The sequence below is a fragment of the Lycorma delicatula genome, chromosome 1, assembly GCF_047948215.1.
Source record: "Lycorma delicatula isolate Av1 chromosome 1, ASM4794821v1, whole genome shotgun sequence".
Classification (NCBI taxonomy): domain Eukaryota; kingdom Metazoa; phylum Arthropoda; class Insecta; order Hemiptera; family Fulgoridae; genus Lycorma; species Lycorma delicatula.
The window spans coordinates 199680227-199705996 of record NC_134455.1 but is presented as its reverse complement, the minus strand read 5'-3'; the positions used below and the strand labels follow the sequence as shown (position 1 = coordinate 199705996).

At 32.4% G+C, this 25770-nt stretch overlaps 1 protein-coding gene across 1 annotated transcript in view; it reads left to right on the top strand.

Annotated features, from left to right (window-relative positions):
* LOC142327385 (fibrillin-1-like) overlaps window positions 1–25770 on the top strand; it is a 339860-nt gene that overhangs the window by 20078 nt on the left and 294012 nt on the right. The window contains exon 2 of the mRNA XM_075370397.1: window positions 2277–2527. Within this exon, the coding sequence (XP_075226512.1) occupies window positions 2415–2527 (113 nt within the window). The 5' untranslated portion in view covers window positions 2277–2414. The remainder of the gene's footprint in view (window positions 1–2276; window positions 2528–25770) is intronic.

Genomic DNA, 25770 nt, shown 5'->3' with positions numbered 1-25770 from the left:
CTGGCATTGGCATTATAACTGCCTTCTATAAATACCAGGTCCCTCCGTTTCCTTATGTTTGAAGCTAGATCTTCCACAAACTCGCCAAATTCCTCGATAGGTATGTTTGGTAAAATGTAACAGCTGAAGAAGGACATCCCCGCAATGGCGACCCAAACAAACCCTTTACTTCTCCTCTTATCAGTGACAGTGTACTGTCTAGTCACTATGGTGATGGCACACGAGCATTCGGGATCCATGATCCATCTATCATTCTTCACAACACTGAGATTAGGTTTCGAGACCAGCAAGAGGTTCACATCCATATCCCTCGCAATGGCCCACAAGAGATCATAGGATTGACAGCTCTTCTTGGTATTCATTTGCAATACCTTCATGGTTGCTTACATAGAGGGCTCCCCTGTCTCTGGCTCTCCGAACCACATTCCGGCAGTTCATAGGTTTTCTGCAACCAGACTTAAAATGCCCTTCCTTTCCGCAGTTAAAACAACTGCGGGATCTGTCAGGGCCTTGACATTTTACGGTCTTGTGGCCCATCTCCCAACATTTGAAACAAATCTCGTCATCAAAGCAGGGGGTTACCCTACAGGACACTACTCCTATGCGGAATCGACCTCTTTGCATTAGTTTATCCGCCTCCTCACTATTAATCGTTAACAAGGCCACCTGCGTGTTAAAATGGGCAGATCTTAACTTAATAGACTGCTTTCTCTCGTCGTCAATCTCAATTACAGCAGCCATAGCACTGATCACTTCTTACCTAGTTGTTAAGGCAGCGCAGTATTTCTACTTGGGAGGCCTGAAGAGTGTTGGCTCTACTAAAAGTACACTGGAGGAAGTAGTGTACCGCGGTAAAACGTCATGGGTAGCAAGAAGCCAGTCGCCGCCAGTCCATCGATATACTTCCACTCTGCGCGTAAATAGGGCTCTCTAACTTTGACGAGTAATAATATGTCGTAGAAGTATATCTTTATAGCTTTACTCTAACCTTCCGTTTTGTGTGTACGTGATAAATTACAAAGTTTGAGCTCACGGAAGGGTTTTTATAGAAATACTGTATTCTTATGCAGAAATTAAATTTTTTCTTTTTAATCTGATTCTATTTGGAAAGTAACCGATACGAAATCTTCCGATCGATTTGTAAATAACAAATATTTTAGTGTAGACGCCGTTGAAATAATGCTATAGGTTAATGAATAGGTTATAAGATGTTGATGGTTGTGTTCGGATTGAGGACGGTCAATTTTCAATAATGTAGTGAGAAAAAAACACTCTCACACGCGCGAGTACACACACAACCACACAAATAAACACACATATGGGTATATATACATATATATATATATATATCAGAGTAGGAGATGATGGGCAAAAAATTATAGACTGGTTCAATTTAAAAGAAGAAACTGACTCTTTCTGTTCGATCAACAAAATGCTTTTCTATTTCAAGAAAATTTCTCTATTTCATGGAGCTCAAATACCGTAACTGGGTACAGCATTCAGTTCTTTTTCTGAAAAATGAAGAAAAAGAATTTCATTAATCTACTCGAATTTATAAAACTCATTTTATCGACTCATTAATAGTACGTTAGGATTTTTAGGTATGAAGGCGATTACAATTCTAGGTTAACCTTTTTGATGTATTTTACAACCTGTTTAGCAATCGGAAATTCAAAATTTTAGAATACGGTAACATTTCTTCTATAAGAATAGACTATATAAATAGTCCTTCTACATGAATAGGTTAACATAAATTGTCTTCAATCCAGTAACAGTACCTAGTTTTCTATAAAAATATAATACAGTTAAAACAAAACCGAGGATTACAGATTCTAACTGTTCGATATTTTTTTTATTTTTAAATAGCTGTCAACATGTATATTGTAATACATGATATTGTACTGTTGCATGATACTGTAATTTTGTTTAATATAGATAATTTTGCTAGGTGAATTTTTACAAAACTAAAGGAAGTGTAATATTGTGCAGTTGTAGGTAATTTCGAATTTTTTTTTTAATTTAATGCAATCATATTAAAATTCTAAAATTTTAACTTAGTCAAATAAATTTATCTAAGCTGTTAAAACGTTTAGTTTAAGTAAACTAAGCGCGCTTGTTTATTAAACGTAGTTCTTTTCTCTTATCAATTTTTTTGTCGTTGCTCTTTGAATTCGAATAGTTGCTTCATTGTTTGCTTGGAGTGATTAGTACTGAAAGGTTACTGTCTTCTTTCAATACAGGTTTGTTGTTCATTACTTTGTGTTTTTTTTTTTCAGGAAGTATACTGTTTGAGATAATACTAGGAAAATTATCCGTGGTGTTGAAGCTCATCAAGATATAAAAGAGGTATATTATTGTGGTGTTGCTTGTGTGAAAAGGTGAAAGGAAGATTAGAGAAGCTCTAGGAGGGGAGGATGAAGAACAAGGAGTGCCTAGTCTTCATCTTCATCCTAGTATTACCTATTCTTCAGGAGGTTGCAAAAGCAGCGGTAGAACATGGACACCAACAAGCTGTGCCGGTTGGAGGGTGAGTACTTTTGTCAGATATATAAATAAATACTTAAGGATTTTAGATAAATTTTTATTTAAAAAGATCTATTGCAAAACTGCGTGGCGCGATAATAATATTTACGTATCGTATTTATTGAGAATATTAAAATAAACGGAAATGTTGGCTGTGAATGTTGATATTGTATTCGATGTTCTGCTAACTTTATCCTTGTTTCAAAGCCGAGTGACTGGTATAATAATGTGCCGTGTGATTGTTTTTATGTCGATTTATTATTAAAAAGTAGTAGAAATAACAATAAAATGTAGGAACCATATCATTCATCACCTACTTTACGGTACCCGGTGGGAAGCGTGGCATTAATTTTTTTACCAGTCGGCGTGTACTGTCGTGTACTGTTCATGTTAAAAACATCCTACCTTTTTTAGCTGTCTAGAATTGACATATGTTACAAGTGTATATTGTCATATTTTATAAACATCACTACTTATGTTACACATAAGCCTACGTAGTAACATGTTATGTTTACATCGCTTACTTTACCCTTTAAAAGAAGGATCATCGCTTTAAATATAAGAAAAGATTATTGTAAGTTATAAGATAATGGCGTTAATATTTTAATTAAATCATGAAGGCTCACCGATTTATTAACTTGAAATGAAATTTATATTCAGTTCACTAAATATATTTAGTTACTAACGCTTAAATGCATTCTTATAATTAAGTAATCGCTTAATTCTAACGATGCAAGTTAATCGAGTAGTCTGCGAATAAGAATTGACATTTTTATCGGGGAACTCAAAAACGCAATTGGAACCTACTCATATTTTATTACAAAAATTATTCTTTTTTATATTCTGCTTGATATTTATTACATCTAGAATAAGTTTATAGCTGGAGGCCTAATTTTGCTGTATTAACTTAATACTCGTAGAGTATTTTAAACCTAAAGTAGATTTTTTTTGACGGTTTAATTAATTTATGACGGTAAAATGTTGATAAATAATATCGTTGCAATGTTACAATATTTCTGGTACTCTATAGAAATGAAACAAAAAAATCAATAAAAGAATAAATCATAAAAGAAGCCTAAAACAGCGTTGTTGGAGTGTAACTCATCTGATGTTGTTATAGAGGCGTGTACATTGAACTCCTCTACCTACTTAGCTGTAATTATCTTATTTTACAAGTGCCAAGCTCTACATCGCCTGTTGTACTTCATTATCGGCTAATTTATAATCTACGATAATCAAGAAACATTTATATTGCTGGAAAACGTTTTTCAGATATCAGCTGTTAAAGAAATAATATAATAAAGAGCTGTCTTACAGTTGATCATATTTAAAATCTTGACCGTAAAAAAAATTTAAATCTTAGAGTTGACCATATTTAAAATCTTTGTGCTTATTTATCTGAATCAAACTGAAATTTTGGGCCATGCAGAAACCTTATTAAAACTTCATAACTTTCCTGTCTTTGATTAGAGAACGAAATCTACCAAGACTTTCTGGTATCGAAGAAACTGATCTATAGCTCTCTCCTGTTCCGGTCGTTATACTCAACTAGATTCTAGAGCCTCAATATAGCAGCATTTCGGACTCAATTTGAATTCAGCGCAGTTCTGAGTCAAATTCGGGATCAGAGCGGATGATCCGAACTACAATATGTCCCTGTCGGTAAGTTACTCCAGCGAAACTGTCATGCTTTGTGACGTGAATTGATTAGATTCCAATACCTGCAATGTTGGACTGCATGAAATCCACTGTGGGCTCCTGAGCAGATTCGCTTTCGCAATATTCTGTTGCTTCAGCAAGCCATTATAGGTGTGTGAGAATGATTTACTTATGCGGGAATGATAAGCGTATGCTGGACTTTGATTAGTAGCTAGAATGTCGGCACTTCGTATTGTGTTTAAAAGCGAAATGTGTTTAATAGAAGGACAGCTAGGAACCGCACCAAGATGATAGGTATCACTGGAATATTATTATTAAAGACAGATTTCTTACATTAAAAATTAGTTTGGTACCTGTGGTGAAGTTATCAGGGGTAAGCAGCTGTAACATTAACCCTAAAGTGGCTTAGGAACGTGTAGCTTGGTTGTCTGTCACACTGCCATTTCATCTGGAGTGGAGGTTGATATTTACGTAATCGGAAATTTAATAGCCATGATTTTTAGAAAAATATTTAAAATTCTTTATTATTGTTATTACTTTTACTAAAAAGGCTTTATTTTAATGCTTTTTACTATCTCGAATAAACAAATAGTTCTTGATAGGACTTCACTAAAAATACAAGAATTTAAAAAAAAATCATATTTAACATACAAATTACCTTTTCACTCAAATTAAAAAAATAAAAATAAATACTTAATACTAACCATGTAGCATTTCGCCGGGCTATTTTCTAGATTAATGATTTCTGTGCAAAAAAATAACATTGTGTCTTAAGGTCGAGGATCCTCGACCTTAAGACACAATGTTATTTTTTTGCAGGTCTTGAAGAAGGTCTTCTACTTCTTTTTTTTTCCTGTTTAGCCTCCGGTAACTACCGTTTAGATAATACTTCAGAGGATGAATGAGGATAAAGTTAAGACCGAGTCCCGGCCGGCGGTGTCGGCCCTGCGGGTGCCTTGGTGCTTAGTGGGGTCGGTGCCGCCGGTTTGAGGCATGGCTAAAGATAAAGACCGAGACCCGGTTCCCTGCCGAGGGGCTGAGGGACGGCGTTGCCGGACCTTGGCCATGAGGTGGGGGATTAGAGGCTTGGCAAATGGAAAATAAAAGATCCGAGACCGGGGAGGCTAACCTGCCGTGCCGGACGTGCTGCCGGTGGGTGGGGGACGCCTCCTTTGAGTATATGGACACTCTCCCCGACTGTGTGTACTTTAATGGAAATCCGATCGGGCGAGAAGGGGAAAAAAAGAAAAAAAGGATGAATGAGGATGATATATAATGAGTGTAAATGGAAGTGTTACTTACTACACTTGTGTACATTCTCAGTTCGACCATTTCTGAGATGTGTGGTTAATTGAAACCCAACCACCAAAGAACACCGGTATCCACGATCTAGTATTCAAATCCGTGTAAAAATAACTGGCTTTAATAGGACTTGAACGCTGGAACTTTCGACTTCCAAATTAGCTGATTTGGGAAGACGCGTTCACCACTAGACCAACCCGATGGGTTAAGAGGAATTTAAGTCTGCTGTTTAATAACCGCACGGATTTAATAATTTAAATAAACCGCTAACATATAAAACGGTTAATTTCCAGGAAGGCTTAGCCCGAGCGAAGAAGATTTTTAATGCCTTTGACAGCTATTTAGCTTTTTATTAAGAGTACAAAGAAAATAGATCGTCTGCAGCGGTTTGAAACTATTTCCTAATCCACTGTACACGATGTTCGATAGAAAAAATCTGAGTAGGTAGCGTCTTGGCATTTCGTGTAGCGATACCGGTTAGCAAGGCATCTTTTCATACGCTACCAATTTCTATCGGGCTAATCAGAATAGCTGTTGAAAGCCCACCACTGTTTCAAAAAGAAAAAAATGAAAAAAATGATTTTTATACGTAAAAATAGTTCTTGGAGACATGAAGTCAAACCTAATGATGATTTTCCCGAGCGTATAGATTTCTAAATGTTATGCTAGGCAAGATAGACGATGATAAAATGTCTTAAAATATTATTTTCTCAAATGAGGAAACATTTTGTGTCTTTTCTTTGCGTGTGCCGACATAACTACCAAATTTGGACATGGTAACACCAAATAAGGTAGTCAAATTTGCCCAAAATACTTAAGTGTAAGTTTGTGTGGATTTAGAACCACGTTTCTTTGCAGAGAAAACCATCACGTTTACAAACTAAACATTTTTCAGCTTAATGATGTTTAATTTCTCAAAAATTAATGAAGAATACGGTCAGTATGAGTACTAATAGAATGGAGTCCACCGCACTTTAGCTTGGAGATTAGAAAAGTATTCAAAGAAAGATATCTTAATCGGTAGATTGGTAGTTTGAACCTTCTTTTTAGCCACAAAGAATTCTAGATCTCACGCTGTAGAATTTTTTTTAGGGTCATATAAAAAACAACTTTATTCTCTAAACGTTTATGATTTAAATCGCTTTCGTAATATGGTAATGAAAGTTGTCGCTACAATCACATTGGAATTGATTCAACGAAGTCTGATGGATAGTAAAATACAGTTATTCTGTCTGTCATGCTACAAATGCTGCTCATATACGTAGAAATCTATTAAAACAAGTAGGAAGAGTTTCACTCGCAGAAACTTCTTTCAATCAATTCGTCAGCGACTGTATCGTTAGACAAAAAATGAAGCTGTAAAATATGACACAGTTTCGGTTTAAGTCTTTTGCTCATTCAGTAATGAAGTTACTTGGGTACATTTACCCCTAATACATTTCCAAATTCGATAAATACAATACAAGAGTACAAGAGTCATTCAGATCGACTCAGTAGTTCGGAGTTTTAAGGGAACATCTTTACAAGCTAGCACAGTGACATTATTTTTATTTGAAGACTGATCATTATTTTCCGAATTTTTATATTTAGAAGTAAGACCGAAACACTTATATGATATCCGATTCAAAAACACGGAAACAATAGTTCTATAGGACTATAGCTTTATTTACGAAATAATGGATTTTAACTGTGAAATTTAACGGTGATTAATATAAGTTATACTTAGATATAAAAAAACATGAATGTCGAAAGTATTTCTACAGGTGAGATATCAATCATACATAATAGACGAAAATGAAATTTTAAATAACATTCGAAGGTTTCTTTTTCGTTTCGAGCCGGAGGTTCTACTGACATTATGGTGAAACTGTTGTTTGTGATTTATTAGCTGAGAATGTACTTTAGCGAAAAATCTTGAAGAAAGAAAATTAAATCTAATACAACTTTGAACATCTTGCATTAACATTTTTTCGATATTTCAAGTTGGTGTTCCCTTCTCATTGTTAGGAGGACAACTTTTTGTGACTTACTAACTGGGTTAGTATTTTTATAAAAGCTTTTAGGGGGCAAGAATATAAGCAAATATAATTTGAAACAGATCTTTTTGCAAATTAATTTTAATTTAGAGCTTCGGAGCACCGGTTGGTTCAGATTTTGTGCATTTGTACATATACATATTTATTTATGTATATGCTGTATAGATAATCGATTAACTTACCGCTAATCATTGAGGGGTTAAATTGAATAAGGTCGGAAAAGAGATCCCGATGCCAGGTGAGCTGGAAACTTGAAACATGACAGAGATGTTTAGAAAGATACCGGTAAAAGGACCTTTTCCGTTATTTATCCCTAATTCAGAAAAAAATGGTGCAAACTCATTTTCTAAAACAATGTATCTCCCTCCATCCGAAATACAACACTGAAATTTTTCAGGAATATTTGTTCCTATATATTTAGAGCAATTTGACTCGGCTTTAGGAATGTGACTTCAAATTACACGATCATTAAAAGGATCAAAGTACGATTCGTTGGATCTTCTGAACCTGAGGGGACAGAAGCTATTTGTTTAAACTTTTATAAAAACATAGCTCGGGTTTTCCTTTTAAATCATCTGTATACATGTAGAGATAGAGATAAAGCCACTCTTATCTGCACCTTTTTCTCTAACAGGGTGCAGATGAGATGAGGGTGGCTTTCATAGTTAACTCTTATTTTGTGATCCATTTGTGTAGGTCTGAAATAACTCGAAGAAATTTGAAAAAATATTGGTGCTTTACTTTTAACCACTCCTAACCAGTGTAGTTGTTACAAGATAAGCGCCGATTCCTTAAACCCCGCGTATATTTTAAACGCATATAAAAAGTCAGTCTGCATGATATTGGAAGGAATTATCTATAAAAATGTATTTCAGGAATTTCCTTTAAGAATTAAAAGTTTCACGGATAAATGGATTTCGTACCTCCAGCTTAGATTCCAAAAGAGCTGAAAACATTAAACAAAAGGATTTCGTGAAGAAAAAAATTTTATCATCAGAAAGTCATTTATAAACTCTTTCCCGGATAGAATTTCAAAATGAATTGGTTATACACATCGCACGTACATTTCGTCGGGATAACGTGCTCTGTTGTGCTCTAAATGGATGACGTATAAAAACGAATATTCAATATTCGACCGTGCGCGAATTGCGGAATGTACAAGAAAACATAACATATTTAATGACAGCTGATGGAAGAAAAGCGATCAAATTTATTTGAACATTTTAAGAACTGAAAATTAAATGACAAAAAATCCATTTCCTTTACGAAATAATAAATTTAATAATTTTACTGCAACTTTTTTCTTTAAAAAAAATCTTCAATTTAACTGATCTTAGTCGATTCTTGCAAGGGTCCGGCATTTTTCTTCATTCTATTCTCAACATCTTGCCTTTTTACAAAAATAACTATTACTAACTTGTTTTCTTTTTTTCAGAATAAATAAACATGTTCCTGGCAAAGATTGATTATATTTTAAGTTACAGTATTTATATGCATATTATTATAGAAAGAATACAGAGTATTAATTTTATTACTGCATTAATGACATGACGCGGAATGCTTTATGTTGGCACTCCTAGTTGCGTACCTACCTCATTTTATTATACGATATTCTAATAGTTGTATTATCATAAATATAATTTAATGTTTTATGTATGAATTGAATGATGTTAACAATAATAAGACTACCATCATGTATAAATATTATTGCACCGATGACATTGAATAATAATTAAAATGTTTGTATTATTATGCACATGTTAACACTGCAATGTAACAGTAACCGTGCGTTAACACCGCACTATCACGGATGTAGCGCCACTCATAAAAAAATAATGGATTAGATACCTATGGCACACTGTATTTTACGTATTAAACACCAGAAGTTAATGCCTAGCTACGAATTTTTCCATTTTTATTTTCTTGTATTCCGTTTTTACTGCTTTAACTGGTCAGATCAAACCTGAATAACAAACATTTTAATCTTATTGCACGTAGTAGCTATATCGGATGCACGATTTTAAACGGATATCTTATTTTAAATTCTATATATATAAGTTGCATTACTGAGAATAGCCTGAAAATAGATGAAGCATTATATTCCGTAAGCCACGTGTGTTGCCTATCCCTAGTTTCCAGGAAAACCCACCGGGAGAAAGAATGTAATGCAGCTACAACCTAATTGCATTCTAATTGTAAGAATAATTATTTAGTCTCAATCAGGAACTCATCAAGTTAAAAAGTATATTTAAGTCTCTGCCTTGTATTAATAGATTCGTTCGATATTACAACGTCCTATTAAATTAAAGTCATTTCCATGTACGCGTAATGACATAAACAATTACATTTACAGTAATTGTATAAATAAAGTTCATGTTTTTTAAAAACAGAACTCGTTTAAACTTAACTTATATATATACATATCTTTAAAAAATATTTCAGATTTATCTACAAAAGTAATAAAGTCATATGCTTGTCAATAGTGTTAATAGATGTAGAGGCGAATTTTAGGTAAAAGATCTAGTTAGTCAGAGCATCCATTCCATTTAGGGAAAGAAATTTTACGTAAACATACGTAATAATCTTTCTGATTCCAGAATGGAATTGATGTATTTTTTTAGTGTATAATGCAATTTATAAAAATAATTGTTTTTTTTTCTTCTATAGGTATTTTTCTCCCGTTGTAGGTATTAAACTCAGCGTAGGGAGGAGAGGAGCCTCGTCATAACTTTTTACTCGGTATGAAAAATGAGTAAAACAAGTGTCACATTTCACTGGTCACCTGTCACTAGAGCTAAATAATAATGTGTAAGGTAAACTGTGGCGAACAGCCTATACAAAAAAGAGAGCAGGTCCATGAATTTTATTTGTATTGTTCTTTATTTATGAAGTAAATATCGATTAAGATAAAGTATTGAGATAAGAACTACTTGGATTTCGACGTATACTTGTTTCCCGGGAGATCCGTGTTCATACAATTTAAAAAAAAACTATAATCCGGTGATCTGCATTCCATCTGTTGCATGATCTGTTTAACCATCTGCAATTTTATCTACAGATTAATTTCGTTTAAACTTTTGAATTACTCTAATAACCACTAAAGGGGAATTACTCTAATAACCACTTTGTTCACTTTCACGATCCGGGCCTAGAGGAACATATAGCCTGTGGTTGGTCTAAGTTACACAGCTGTAAATGTGCGTATTATGAATTATGTACAGTGTCTGCTTCAGAATATGGTAATGGCATACAGTATCGATAACAGAATATCTAAGTTTAATCGTTTAATACTTGTCCTGTGACATGATATGGCTTTGGTTTAAGAACCAACAATATATGTCAAAAGCACTTCAGTGCACGCGTGGTTTTGTTTAGTGCTCGGCCTGGTCTCCGCCTTACTATGCTGCATGGAACTTCAGATCAGATTCAATCTGAACGTTTTATGTGGATAAAATAACCGAGATATCTGTGTATTATACTACTCTGTCAAAAAATTAAAAAAGATTAAAGATTATACTTTATCAGTACATTAAAAAGTTTCCTTATTTTGTGTTTCCTGACTTTTCTTACGATTCAGGTAGGATTGAAATCAATCATTTTTAGTACTATATTTACCTGTCCGTCAGTTTCGAATCGGTAAAAACCACGCTGACAGATTTTAATAAAATCGAGAGAATGACTTCATTTTAACTCTAGGGTCTTTTATTTTCATCTTTTAACATTTAGAAAAACAACTTCAAAATACCGAAGTAAAGGCCGTAAAATCAATAACTGTTTTCTAAAAGGAGTAAACTATTTTTTTTGACACTTAAGTTATATAATAAATAGAAAATGTTTAACAACATTAATATAAAATCTAAACGGTTTTGTTTTAAGAGTTTTATTAAATCTTCAGTCGCGTCTCTGGTTTTGTCTAGGTGGAAAATCCATTCTTTTATGACAGGTACTACAACACAATTGTAGAACTTTCTAGTCGCGCGGCTTTTTTCTGATGCACGGCTTACACATACAACTTAATTTAAAATCTTTATCATTTTATTTAAATACAGTTTTTTTTGTTTATTTAATTAATGATTTTAACTACACATACCGTATTTCATTCACGCGGGTGTGGCGGTGTTAGCGGCCACTTTAAATAAATTTGTACCCTTTAAATATTATTCTTTTATTTAATTCTACCGCTCACCTCTGACTTCAAAACATAGCAGGCGACTACAACAGTAGTCCAGGCGCTAATTGGGATGGGTGATGTATAAGGGAAGAGGTGGCTGGGTTAAGATCCCACTTTCATGAGGACAAATTTGTGGATCCAATGAGATGCTAATAGAAGATCTGCAACAAAAAAGACCCGCCTTCTACAACGTTTCGAAATTATTACTATTTTTTTTGGAGTGGGGGTGAAATTTAGCAAAAAAATTTTTACACAAAAGATGTTTTCTTTGTAATTTTTCACAAAAATATTTAAAAACAAAAAATTACAACGAAAATCACCCCTTGTATGCCTTCTATAACTCTTCAAAATTAAACCATTTTTAGAGGTGGGGGTGAAATTTAGCAAAACTTCCTTTTTTTTACAAAAGTTGTTTGCTTTATTTATATTCACAAAATTATAAAAAAAATATAACCTTAATTATACAAAATCTGGAGTCGATTTCGTTTGTTCCCCTGTATCCCCTACCCCCAGACCTTTTGAATTGCAGTTTAAATAGCCCCTACTACAGAAATATTATAGCCAAGTTTGGTGAAAATCGGTCAAGTAGTTCTGGAGATATAAGGCGATTTACACGCCAACATACATACATATATTCGTACGTACGCACATTTTGTCACAGAAATTTCGATGCAATTTTTCGGTTTTCTGGGATCCTTAGGGGTCAATTCGTCAAGATTTTGTGAACGCCGTATATGCTCAATTTTGACCGATCTCCATACTTTCCCTTCTATACAGCTATAGCTGCTATATAGACGGGAAAGTAAAAAATTGATTAAGTTTAACGTTTGCTTATTTACTTACCTTTCGTTTAGTAAATGTTCGAAATATCCTCCTTTTGTTGTTTGATAGTGTGCCAGTCGGTTGGCAAAGGATGATACTGCATTATTCAATGATCCCCTAGTGATATTTTGTGCTGATTCTCAAATTCTGTTCCATAAATCATCGGTGTCTTGGGGCTTATTGAAATAAACAATACTTTTTAAGCGGCCCAATAGAAAATAGTCCAATTGTGACAAGTCGGGTGATCTCGCTGGCCATTCTATTTGACTTCTTCGGCTAACACATCTTCCAGGAAAAAATCCATTTGAAATTTCACGTACCTGAAGACCGAGAAGAGACAGGGGACCATATAGTTGAAATCAATGTTTCGGAAGTTAGGGCCAACAATGTTTTGAATGTTTGGAATGATATGGTCGAGAAAGCAAAGCCTCATATTTCACTACATTTAAATTTCCATCAGTAAATACAGACCCTGTCAATCGTCCACCAACAATGCCTATACATTTACTTTGACTGGGTATTGTGTATGCCCCTCACGATACCAGTGTGGATTAATATCATCCACTAATGAAAATTATGGCGATTTACACTGCCACTTAAAAACAAGTTGCTTCATCACTAAAACCTATGTTGCTTAATAAATTAGGATCTGCACAAATATTGTTCATCATAATTTCACAGAACTCTTAACGATAATGTTATAGTATTTAAAATTATGTTCATAATCTCTAATTATTTGTTGCAGATTTAGGCCTCCCTGGTTTCTCCCTATGCTCGTTTTATCAAATCGTTTGATGGTTTGTGATACTGTATCTTTTGAAATAGGGTTAAAATTATTAAATGTTGCATCGAACAATTCAGAAACTTCATTAAACGACCTAACTTTATCAGCAACGCCCCTTTTCATTAAAAATGTGACTCTTTCCTGTTCACTCAGTGACATGTCGACAGCAATGTTAGCAGATAACACAGAAAAGATTAATTCAGTAAAAAACAATTGAAAAAAGGTAAAAAAGGTGTAAACAAAAGTGACCTGCGAATGTGGTAAAGGCAGACAAAATCAATTAGCCAACCGATCACAGTAAATTTTCATAAGAAACTAACAGCGTAGTAATGAAACATTCTAAGTCTAAATAGAAGTTACCCAACGATGAAGTAAGCTTTATTTTTGAACAAAAAATGGTTAAACGGTATTAAGAAACCATCAGTGATCAGCATGATTAGGAGACAGTATTTTTATTTATTTAGTCATTAAATTGGAACAAAAACAATTTTTTAGGTTAAAAAATACATTTTTTTTAATCTTTTAAAATTTAAATTTAACTTTTAAAATAAATTTTAATTTAATTCGGCAATTTCTTTTTATTATTTAAACTTCCTAAATTTAGTAATTTTTAAAATCGAATCTTTATCTCACTGCCATTTTGGTTACAGACAATTGGTACCAACATTTTATTTATATCATTTTTTTTTGTTTTAAAGAGACCTTTAAAATTGATTAAAAAGGGAAAGTAAAAAATTGATTAAGTTTAACGTTTGCTTATTTACTTACCTTTCGTTTAGTAAATGTTCGAAATATCCTCCTTTTGTTGTTTGATAGTGTGCCAGTCGGTTGGCAAAGGATGATACTGCATTATTCAATGATCCCCTAGTGATATTTTGTGCTGATTCTCAAATTCTGTTCCATAAATCATCGGTGTCTTGGGGCTTATTGAAATAAACAATACTTTTTAAGCGGCCCAATAGAAAATAGTCCAATTGTGACAAGTCGGGTGATCTCGCTGGCCATTCTATTTGACTTCTTCGGCTAACACATCTTCCAGGAAAAAATCCATTTGAAATTTCACGTACCTGAAGACCGAGATGAGACAGGGGACCATATAGTTGAAATCAATGTTTCGGAAGTTAGGGCCAACAATGTTTTGAATGTTTGGAATGATATGGTCGAGAAAGCAAAGCCTCATATTTCACTACATTTAAATTTCCATCAGTAAATACAGACCCTGTCAATCGTCCACCAACAATGCCTATACATTTACTTTGACTGGGTATTGTGTATGCCCCTCACGATACCAGTGTGGATTAATATCATCCACTAATGAAAATTATGGCGATTTACACTGCCACTTAAAAACAAGTTGCTTCATCACTAAAACCTATGTTGCTTAATAAATTAGGATCTGCACAAATATTGTTCATCATAATTTCACAGAACTCTTAACGATAATGTTATAGTATTTAAAATTATGTTCATAATCTCTAATTATTTGTTGCAGATTTAGGCCTCCCTGGTTTCTCCCTATGCTCGTTTTATCAAATCGTTTGATGGTTTGTGATACTGTATCTTTTGAAATAGGGTTAAAATTATTAAATGTTGCATCGAACAATTCAGAAACTTCATTAAACGACCTAACTTTATCAGCAACGCCCCTTTTCATTAAAAATGTGACTCTTTCCTGTTCACTCAGTGACATGTCGACAGCAATGTTAGCAGATAACACAGAAAAGATTAATTCAGTAAAAAACAATTGAAAAAAGGTAAAAAAGGTGTAAACAAAAGTGACCTGCGAATGTGGTAAAGGCAGACAAAATCAATTAGCCAACCGATCACAGTAAATTTTCATAAGAAACTAACAGCGTAGTAATGAAACATTCTAAGTCTAAATAGAAGTTACCCAACGATGAAGTAAGCTTTATTTTTGAACAAAAAATGGTTAAACGGTATTAAGAAACCATCAGTGATCAGCATGATTAGGAGACAGTATTTTTATTTATTTAGTCATTAAATTGGAACAAAAACAATTTTTTAGGTTAAAAAATACATTTTTTTTAATCTTTTAAAATTTAAATTTAACTTTTAAAATAAATTTTAATTAAATTTTAATTTAATTCGGCAATTTCTTTTTATTATTTAAACTTCCTAAATTTAGTAATTTTTAAAATCGAATCTTTATCTCACTGCCATTTTGGTTACAGACAATTGGTATCAACATTTTATTTATATCATTTTTTTTTGTTTTAAAGAGACCTTTAAAATAATGTATTATACAAAGGGTGTTACCATTTAAAATATTTGACCTACAACTCCTGGGTCACTCCCCAATAAGAAGCTGAAATTTTATTTCTCGTCAAAATGTAAAGTAGTTGACCGATACCTTCTCTTGAAAATTACAATATTTTATCTGCAGCGGTTTCAAAGTTGTTGAAGGGTTTCCATACTTTTGACTCGCTCTATGTGACTAAAGCGAAATTTCATTAATTAAAATTTTAATGAATTTTAATATTTTTATTAAATGGTACTTTCACATAAGTATTTTTATAGTAAAATTTAACAGGTATAAATAATTTTTACAGAAATAGAAATAAAGTTCATAAAATTTTCGTTAAGTCCTAACCTCGTAGAATAAATACTTTTAAAGAAAGTTGAAGGTGGGTCCCGTCCTTCTTTTCATATGAAATGGATTCTCACATTTTGATATATATTCATTTTAAAAAGGTTAACATATTTGAGATTTGATTTTGCCCTTAGAAAAGTTTTTGTTGAATAAAATATTTTATTTAGGAAGCACGGATTTAACGCTGGTTTAATACAACTTACTGTCTTACAAATGCGGGATGATAAGCGAGTATATTACACAGCAATTCGTGCCAAATAAGTTTTTAAAAGAAAATTTATTTTTTATAAAATATTTTTAAAAAAATGTTTTAATATCAATTTTTTCTCAGGGGAGAAAATATATATGCATGTATTGATAAAAATAGTTGTACTTTCCCATTTCTTATAGCACATTTATGTAGATTTTTAATTTAGTTTCTTTCTTTATTAAAGGACATTTTACAAAATTTGTATGTAAACAATCTCCATTTTGTATTGTTAATCTTGATTTGAATGTCATTTTCATTCTTTTTTATTATTACTAATCATAATAATGTTACAAACTATGTAAAGCCTGATTAAGCTGTAAGGACGGATCTTATAAAAGGAACTAAATTTATTAGGCTGCAAATAAAACCATCTTTTCTTTTATTTCGTTATCGTATACCAAATCATCTGAAGAACATAGATTATTAAGGATATAATAATTTTTTCATTTTCTGCTTCCCGAGAGGAAACTGTCCCCTAACTGGTTGCATCCTTTACCTAAAACCGTTATCTGAAATTTTGAAAAACCTTCGGTATCATTTTAATTAAAAATCAGTTTATTTGATTTAGGTAACGTCAGTCTAAACCTCCTGTTTTACTATAGAGTAGATAATTATTAATTGAAATTTTTGTTTAGAAAAATATCATATGTTTCACCTATCCGTGTACAAGATGCCTTACATAATATACGAATAACATTTTTAAAATATCTGCATAAAAATGAGATTTTTATCAATCATTTTCTAGATTTTTGTTGTTACTTAAGAAATCAATGCGTTGCACCGAATTTCACAATAAATTATGAAAATGTATGTAGAATGATAGGCAAGAATCGAAATGCATCAAAAATACCTATGGACATGTAGTAGAAAACTATCTTTCAAAACGATGAGATTTTTTTGACAAAAGAAGTAGTTTCTTATTAATCTTTTTTATTCAAATGGAGTTATGCTTATTAAAAACTGGTGCTCGAATATTATCTCAGATGCTAATATTTACCAAATATTAAAGGTTTATAGAAATAATTCGTTTATATTTAGGATCCAATCTTATTTTTTAAAATTATTTTCTGAACCGGTGTACAAACGAGGCCGTCGTTTTGTATTTGCCAAATAAAAAGAGAGAACAAAAAACTTTTAACATCTCATAAGCCCTGTTAACTCTTCTACCGACGAATTCTTTCAAATCACCTTTTATAAAATAATCTAAAAAAAGGAATCTTCATTTTTAATAACGGCATGGACTTACTTAATTCTCCTTAAAATAAATCCCAATAATAGCTACTGTTTTTCTTTGTAGTTAGTGATTAAGAAAGCTTGAATTTAAGTGTAAATGTGAACATTTCTCTTTTACCTTTTACTTACACAAAAAAGTAAGCGAAGTTTGTTTTTAAGAAGTTTTATTAGAATTAAAATTTTTTTGAACACGGTCACCGGTTGGATTTTAAATTTCGGTACAACTGGAAAACGATTTAAAATAGATTTTCAAATTCAATCGAAAACAGCTGTCAAAATATTTTACCAAAATCCTCCTCCTTTTAATATATAGTGTTGCCGTTTTTATGATTGTTATAATGATTTGGTAGTATGTACGCCGTATTTTCTTCCTTTCAATAAACTAGTCGCATGTTTTGAGATAATAATCTGCACACGTCGATACAAATCGCTTATTATACAATAAAATATTTATTTATTGTGTATATTAAGTAACTATCCGTTTTTACTCTTGAAATTACTTACTTTTTCTGTATTTATTTTGCCATATCGAAACAAGTTCATATCGTCTAACTCTATATAAATTTTTACAAATATCTATACATAAATAAGATAAATCAACCGAGTTCCACTAATTTACGTGCTTAATAATTGCATTTCTTTGTTATATTTCGGCTGATTTTTACAATAACGGTATTAAGAATACTGCACAAGCCAAAAATATTATTTCAAGGCCCAGTATTCCGTCCTTAATTTCGATTTAGTAAAAATACAGGCTTAAAAAATGCTTATGGTTATTTCTAAATTAGGAATACGAGTGGATGAAAGTGCAAATGATAATGCTACGGAACAGAGAGTTTTTTTCCATCCACATGATACGATAATGTAAAGCAATAACAATCTCTGATTTTGTAAGTACTTTCAATAAAATTACTTAAATATCCATTGCTTAATCCTCGTTAAGGTGTAATATCGAAATTAAAAATAATAAGAAGTTTTATTAGAATTAATTTTTTTTTTCAATTTATATGTATTTACTAAATAAAATGATAAGCGCAAACAAGGTACCGATTTTTAAAATTTAATTTGCCATAATAAAATTACATAAGATATATATACAAATAATAGATTTTTTTTTAATAACGGACATGCCGTGCCTAATTTAATTAATGTCGTGCCTAATTACGACTTTTAGACGTAAGGATGAAACGCTACTCCTCTACACACAGATCGGTTGACTTCCTTATATATTTCATTAAATAAACTCAAAATGTAGTTTTCCGGTATCGTTGTCAGATCCCTTTCCTAACCCGCCGTTGCTTGATTAAATTACAAATAACACGCTTAAAAAATAATTGTTTTGTTAATTGTTATTATAACATATTTTATAATCATCATATATTATTATTTTATATATATAATATACATATAATTGCAAGTATATTATAATATATTAATCTTAACTTTTAATTATATTAATCTTAACTTTTAATTATATTAATCTTGAAATATATTATAATAATCCCTTATTTTACACAGTACTCAAAAGAAAATGTCAGTTATCCTGTACTCAGGTTGTGTGTATTGTATTATTTAATCGCCTGAACTACGTGAACTACGTTTTAAAATTATATTTTATATTTACTATTCACACTGAAATAGTAAATAAATGCGATCACTGTATGATTATTATTAAGTTAACACTGGGAAATTGGTATCGACTAATATTTTAATCGACCCTAGGTTCTCACCGGTCGATATCTTTTCGAACTCCAGAAAATTGCTTACTAAAAAAAAATCATGAAAATTATGTGTACCGTTTTTATAAATTCTAGCTTTTTACCGTTTAGTATAATAATTGTACAAATCTTTTGTGGAATACCCAGCAGGTGGCCGTACCGTATTCATATGCCAGGAACTATTTGTTTCTAATGGTGAACGCGTCTTCCCAAATCAACTGATCTGGAAGTCGAGAGTTCCAGCGTTCAAGTCCTAGTAAAGTCAATTATTTTTACACGGATTTGAATACTAGATCGTGGATACCGGTGTTCTTTGGTGGTTGGGTTTCAATTAACCACACATCTCAGGAATGGTCGAACTGAGACTGTACAATACTACACTTCATTTACACTCATACATATCATCCTCTGAAGTATTATCTGAACGGTAATTACCGGAGGCTAAACAGGAAAAAGAAAGAAAGGAACTATTTGTTTACCGGTTTAAATATTTTATAATTTTTTCGTGCTCGTTTTCATCGCTGTATGTTTGTCTACGCAAGGTCAGGAGCGTGAGAATGAGAAAAAATATACAGAGTACATTCTCGAATTTATTAAAAGCTCTTGTCTAGAGTTTAAGTTAATGGTAAAGTGAATCGTATTAAAAGGAATTCATTCGGGTGTGTGAGCGCATGTTTTATAAAACGTAAACAGAAACGCACACTGTTTTCTGTTATCGAGATGCTGATGAACTATAATGCTCAATCAAGAGGGAATAGAAATATATGTGGGACGGTTAGACAGTAGGCCCTGATCGTTTGGAGGAAGACTGATATTTTATTAAGAATTATTATGACAAATATAGCCTGTTTTTAATTAATGTAAGTTATAAAATTATAAATGTATACTACTTTATATTAATGTTGATGTTATTTAATTGCATGCTGTAGTTGAAGCATTTTCAGGCTTGTAGATTTATTGTAACTAACTTTATGGGAAAAATAAATTAACTAAAGTATTTTTTTTAATAGTTCGATAATTTTTAATTAGATTAATCTTGAAATATATTATAATCATCCCTTATACTACTAGTATTCAAAAGAAAACATCAATTGTGCGATACTGAGTATTTGTATATTATTTAATTACTTGAACTACGTGTACAGTTTCAAATTATTTTTATTCCTATTATATTGTGGAGAGGTTTAATTTAAGGAAAAAAAACTTTAAACATGGTAGGTTAATGCGAGATGAGATCGGCTTAGAGTTGGGGGGTTAGGTGCGGTCAAATATTATTATAAGTTCCACAACCTGCTGCGCCTGATCGACATGTCCTAATCTGTACTGCGGATCAGTTATGTTCCGTACGTCAGGGCGGTGCGCGTTGAATGTGTTTGTGTGTGTGTATATATATATATTTGTTTATGTGATTTTATTGTGTATGTGTGTGTGTGTGTGTGTGTTTTGTTATGGATGTGAGAAGTGTGAATGTGTGCTTTTTGAGTGGGATGTTAATGCGGAGGCCACCGAACAGCTGCTGCTGCTGCCGCTTGTCGACTTAAAATGGCCTTCATTCACATCACACCCGAAATTTGAATTTAATATTACGACAGTCGATATAATAATAGCTGACAACACATTACTTAACGACCATATTTAATAGAGCTTATTTAAATGACGGGGAATATTAACAAAAATTTATTTTAATACGATAAAACAATGTGATATTATTTATCACCCCAGCGGTTTCATTTTTCTTAAATCGGTGCGCTACTGTCATTTAACATAACCAAGAGAGTACGGAACGTTTTTCACGACTTAACGATATACTTTGTTATTATTTGTAATTAAAAGTCTTTGTGACGATTTTAATGATTCATAGAATTAAAGAATAATTTTAGATCGAGATCGTTTGTAAAAGAATGCGTCCATAACTGCAGCTAATACAGTAATCCCTTTTCGTATGTGCTAGAATTATGTTACTGTATGTGCTAGAATTATGTTACTGTTATTTCCTGCGTGATATAATCTGTCATAATCTTGGCATAAATGTCTGCACCTTACAGGAAAGAAAGTATTCACCTACCCGTAAATCTTGACCTAGCACACCTCAGTATCACCTGTACGTTGAAACATATAGCGTTGGTGAGCTTGAATCCACAAAAAATCCTACAATCGCACATGTAATTACAACAAACCGAATGATGTTAATTAGGACTTATGCTTTTTGATAAAAATGATCTTGTCAGATATCGCTTGTCATTTGTTTCTGATAGAATTTTTTTTACTTATTGAATGACGGTTTTATTCTGTAGTGTGTCGAGGAACCCCTCTTGTCAGTTTTATACCTGGAATAAGTTCGCAGGTAAATCTGAAGCAAGGAAATTTTCTTTTTAATATCCACTTTCGGGAGTAACTAAAAAAACAACCTTAGAAATAAAATAGATTTCCTAATGTAAAAAATCTATAAATGAGACGGCGTACAATGTTTCAAACCGAGAACATTTTTAGAGAATTAGATAATAATCGAATGTTTTTGTAACCTGCTCGCATATTAGTTCTCGCTTCATGACTTCATTTTCATTCCCGATAACGAAACGAACGATAATCAGGATTTTAAAAACTTTATGAAACAGAATTTATGTGCATAATGTGTTGGTCTTTTCCAGAGTCGATTGATCTAATTATTGTCCAAGGACATGAGAGTTGGATGAAACGGAAGGGAATACTTTCTCGGTGATCGTTCCCGGGAATTTTTTGTGAAAAAGAGTTTTTTCTATCAGGAATTTTCCATTTAGATTGACGTTAACTTTCGATACATTACGAGACAAAATTTTATTGAGATCGATAAAAAAAAACTTACTCGACTTTACGAACCGTTTTGACTTGTCTATTATGATTTTAGGTAAAGGACAATTTTGAGAGACGTTCATTGCATTTTGAACAGTAGACCATCATTATCATCGTTATTCGGGGTGGAGAATCTCCTGTTAAGAGTTTGAAGGAAAACAATTTGGAATGATAAATTATCTAAAATATTAATTTTTTTTATTTCTAAAAAATTTCAATTTTATAAGTATATCGTTAACATCATTTAGTATAATACAGTAAATCCAGCATCCAATTATTTTATGGTTACTTCAACAACAAAAAATTACTTAAAAAGTAAACCGGTAGTTATTTTGTTTTGTCATCGTTCTCCCTGCCCTGCTGAAGCTATTTTTACAATTAGGTAAAATATTGTAAACTTAAGTTGTAGTTTTATAAGTATTTTTGGGTAAAAACCAAAACTACGTAAAATGTTTGGGCGTAAAAAGTTTCTTAAGTGGATTTATTCAATCGTCCCTAATAGACCAGAAATATATACACTAAAAACCTCAAGCGGGGACGTACTAGCAGGTATTTTTCTTTTATTTTTTCGTAACTGTGATGGCTGCAAAATAACTGCAGCTTTTAATGATGGAAAAAATTATTTGTGAGTAACGATTAGCTTTTTGATTATGTCACTCCCAGTATTTAATTTTTAAGTCGTTTAGATTCGAGTAGACCTGAATTTATAAATATGATATTTGTATAGGTTGTATTTTTTGCAAAATAATCATGGTATTTAGGTCTACGGTATATATTATTGTTGCGTTCAGGTAAATGTAGAATTTACGTTGTATGTTAGAAAAAAAACAATTTATTGTTTGTTATTAGCACCGTATTAGATTGTAACAGGCATCGATGTACGAAGTCAATTTATGTTACACTAATGGTCTCTGATGTAACAGCTGGATCGTTTGTTACGTATGGACTTTGTGTATTATAGAGACAGTAAGGTTAGGGCGTAGTCCCGGTCGTTGCAGGGCGTGTTTTTTAGACTAGGGTGCATTATATGTGGCGTATATCTGTCGACCGAGTGAGCGACCGACTGCTCCTGTAATAGTGTGCTTGTTATGCAGGAAATGCAGCACCACACCTTTACTAAAACTCTGTACTTTTATGATTATTCTATCGTATTTATTCTGCTTGTTTATGTGCGTTCAGTAATGTATGTAATCTTACGCGCTTACGTGTAAACTACACGTCATGGACTGTGCATAAATTTATACCGACGATATTTCTATGTGTTTTGAACGCCAGAGAAACTTGTTTCGATCTGAATAATAAGCACGTATTTATTTATGTTATCATGCGATGAAAATAAGACTTTATAGTAAATAAATTAGTCATGCGTAATAATAAATAAATTTTACATAATCGTAAACATATTTCTATGCGAATGAAATTTATGTAAAAGTAGGAATGTGAAAGGATCGAAAATATATTTAAAAAATACGCGACTTAATTCATCTACAACTTATTAATATGCAAACATATTAATAAGTCTACAACTTATTACTATGCAAACATATTAATAAGTCTACAACTTATTACTAGGCCCCCAGTTATAAATGGGCAGTTAAAAATCTGGCAACAGTACTTTAATACTTCCTGGCATTTGTTATTTATTCTTACACAGTGGAAAAGTAATGATACATGAAAAAAGTTACCTAAGAATTTTTTTTTGGATTGTAAAATTCTCATTTTTTTCCTTCAATCATTTGAATGGTTTGATGCAGCTCTCCAAGATTCCCTATCTAGTGCTAATTGTTTCATTTCAGTATACCCCGTACATCCTACATCCCTAACAATTTATTTTACATATTCCAAACATTGCCTGTCTGCACAATTTTTTCCTTCTACCTGTCCTTCCAATATTAAAGCAACTATTCCAGGATGCCTTAATATGTGGCCTATAAGTCTGTCTCTTCTTTTAACTATATTTTTCCAAATGTCTCTTTCTTCATCAATTTACTGCAACACTTCTTCATTTGTTACTTTATCCAACCATCTGATTTTTAACATTCTCCTATAGCACTACATTTCAAAAGCTTCTAATCTTTTCTTCTCAGGTACTCCGATCGTCCAAGTTTCACTTCCATATAAAGCTACACTCCAAATATATACTTTCAAAAATGTTTTCCTTACATTTAAATTAATATTTGATGTAAACAAATTATATTTCAGACTAAAGGGTCGTTTTGCCTGTGCTATTCGGCATTTTATATCGCTCCTGCTTCGTCCATCTTTAGTAATTCTACTTCCCAAATAGCAAAATTCTTCTACCTCAATAATCATTTCCCTTCCTATTTTTACATTCAGTGGTCCATCTTCATTATTTCTACTACATTTCTTTATTTTCGTTTTGTTCTTGTTTATTTTCATGCAGTAGTTCTTTTGTAGGACTTCATCCATGACATTCATTGTTTCTTCTAAATCTTTATTACTCTCAGCTAGAATTACTATGTCATCAGCAAATCGTAGCATCTTTTTCTTTTCAAGTATGCCAAATATGCTAGTTTATTTTTCTTTAATCTTCCTTCTACTATTAATCTGAGCGCTAAAATTACTTCCCTTGTCCCTATATTTTTCCTGAAACCAAATTGGTCTTCTCCTAACACTTCTTCCACTCTCCTCTCAATTCTTCTGTATATAATTCTAGTTAAGATTTTTGATGTATGACTAATTAAGCTAATTGTTCTGTATTCTTCACATTTATCTGCTCCTGCTTTCTTCGGTATCATGATTATAACACTCTTCTCGAAGTCTGACGGAACTCCCCCTTTTTTGTAAATATTATACACCAGTTTGTATAATCTGTCTATTGCTTCCTCACCTGCACTGTGCAGTAATTCTGCAGGTATTCCATCTATTCCAGGAGCCTTTCTGCCATTCAAATCTTTTAATGCTCTCTTAAATTCAGATCTCAGTATTGTTTCTCCCCTTTCATCCTCTTCTTCTTCTATAACACCATTTTCTAATTCATTTCCTCCATATAACTCTTCAATATATTCCACCCACCTATCGACCTTTCCTTTCATACTATAAATCGGTGTACCATCTTTTTTAAACATATTATTAGATTTTATTTATGTACCATAAAATTTTCCTTAACTTTCCTGTATGCTTCGTCTATTCACCAAAGTTCATTTCTCTTTCTACTTCTGAACACTTTTCTAATCCACTCTTCTTTTGCTAGTTTGCACTTCCTGTTTATAGTATTTGTTAATTGTTGACAGTTCCTTTTACTTTCTTCATAACTAGCATTCTTATATTTTGTACATTCATCCATCAGCTGCAATATATCCTCTGACATCCAAGGTTTTCTACCAGTTCTCTTTATTTCACCTGAGTTTGCTTCTGCTGATTTAAGAATTTCCTTTTTAACATTCTTCCATTCTTCTTCTATATTTTCTACCTTATCATTTTTATTCAGACCTCTTGCGATGTCCTCCGCAAAAATCTTCTTTATCTCCTCTTCCTTAAGCTTCTCTAAATTCCACTGATTTCTCTGACACCTTTTCTTCAGGATTTTAAACCCCAATCTACATTTCATTATCACTAAATTATGGTCGCTATCAATGTCTGCTCCAGGGTAAGCTTTGCAGTCAACAAGTTGATTTCTAAATCTTTGTTTAACCATGATATAATCTGTCTGATACCTTGCAGTATCACCTGGCTTTTTCCATGTGCATATTCTTCTATTATGATTTTTAAACTGGGTGTTGGCAATTACTAAATTATACTTCATGCAAAACTCTATAAGTCGGTTCCCTTTATCATTCCATTTGCCCAGCCCATATTCACCCACAATATT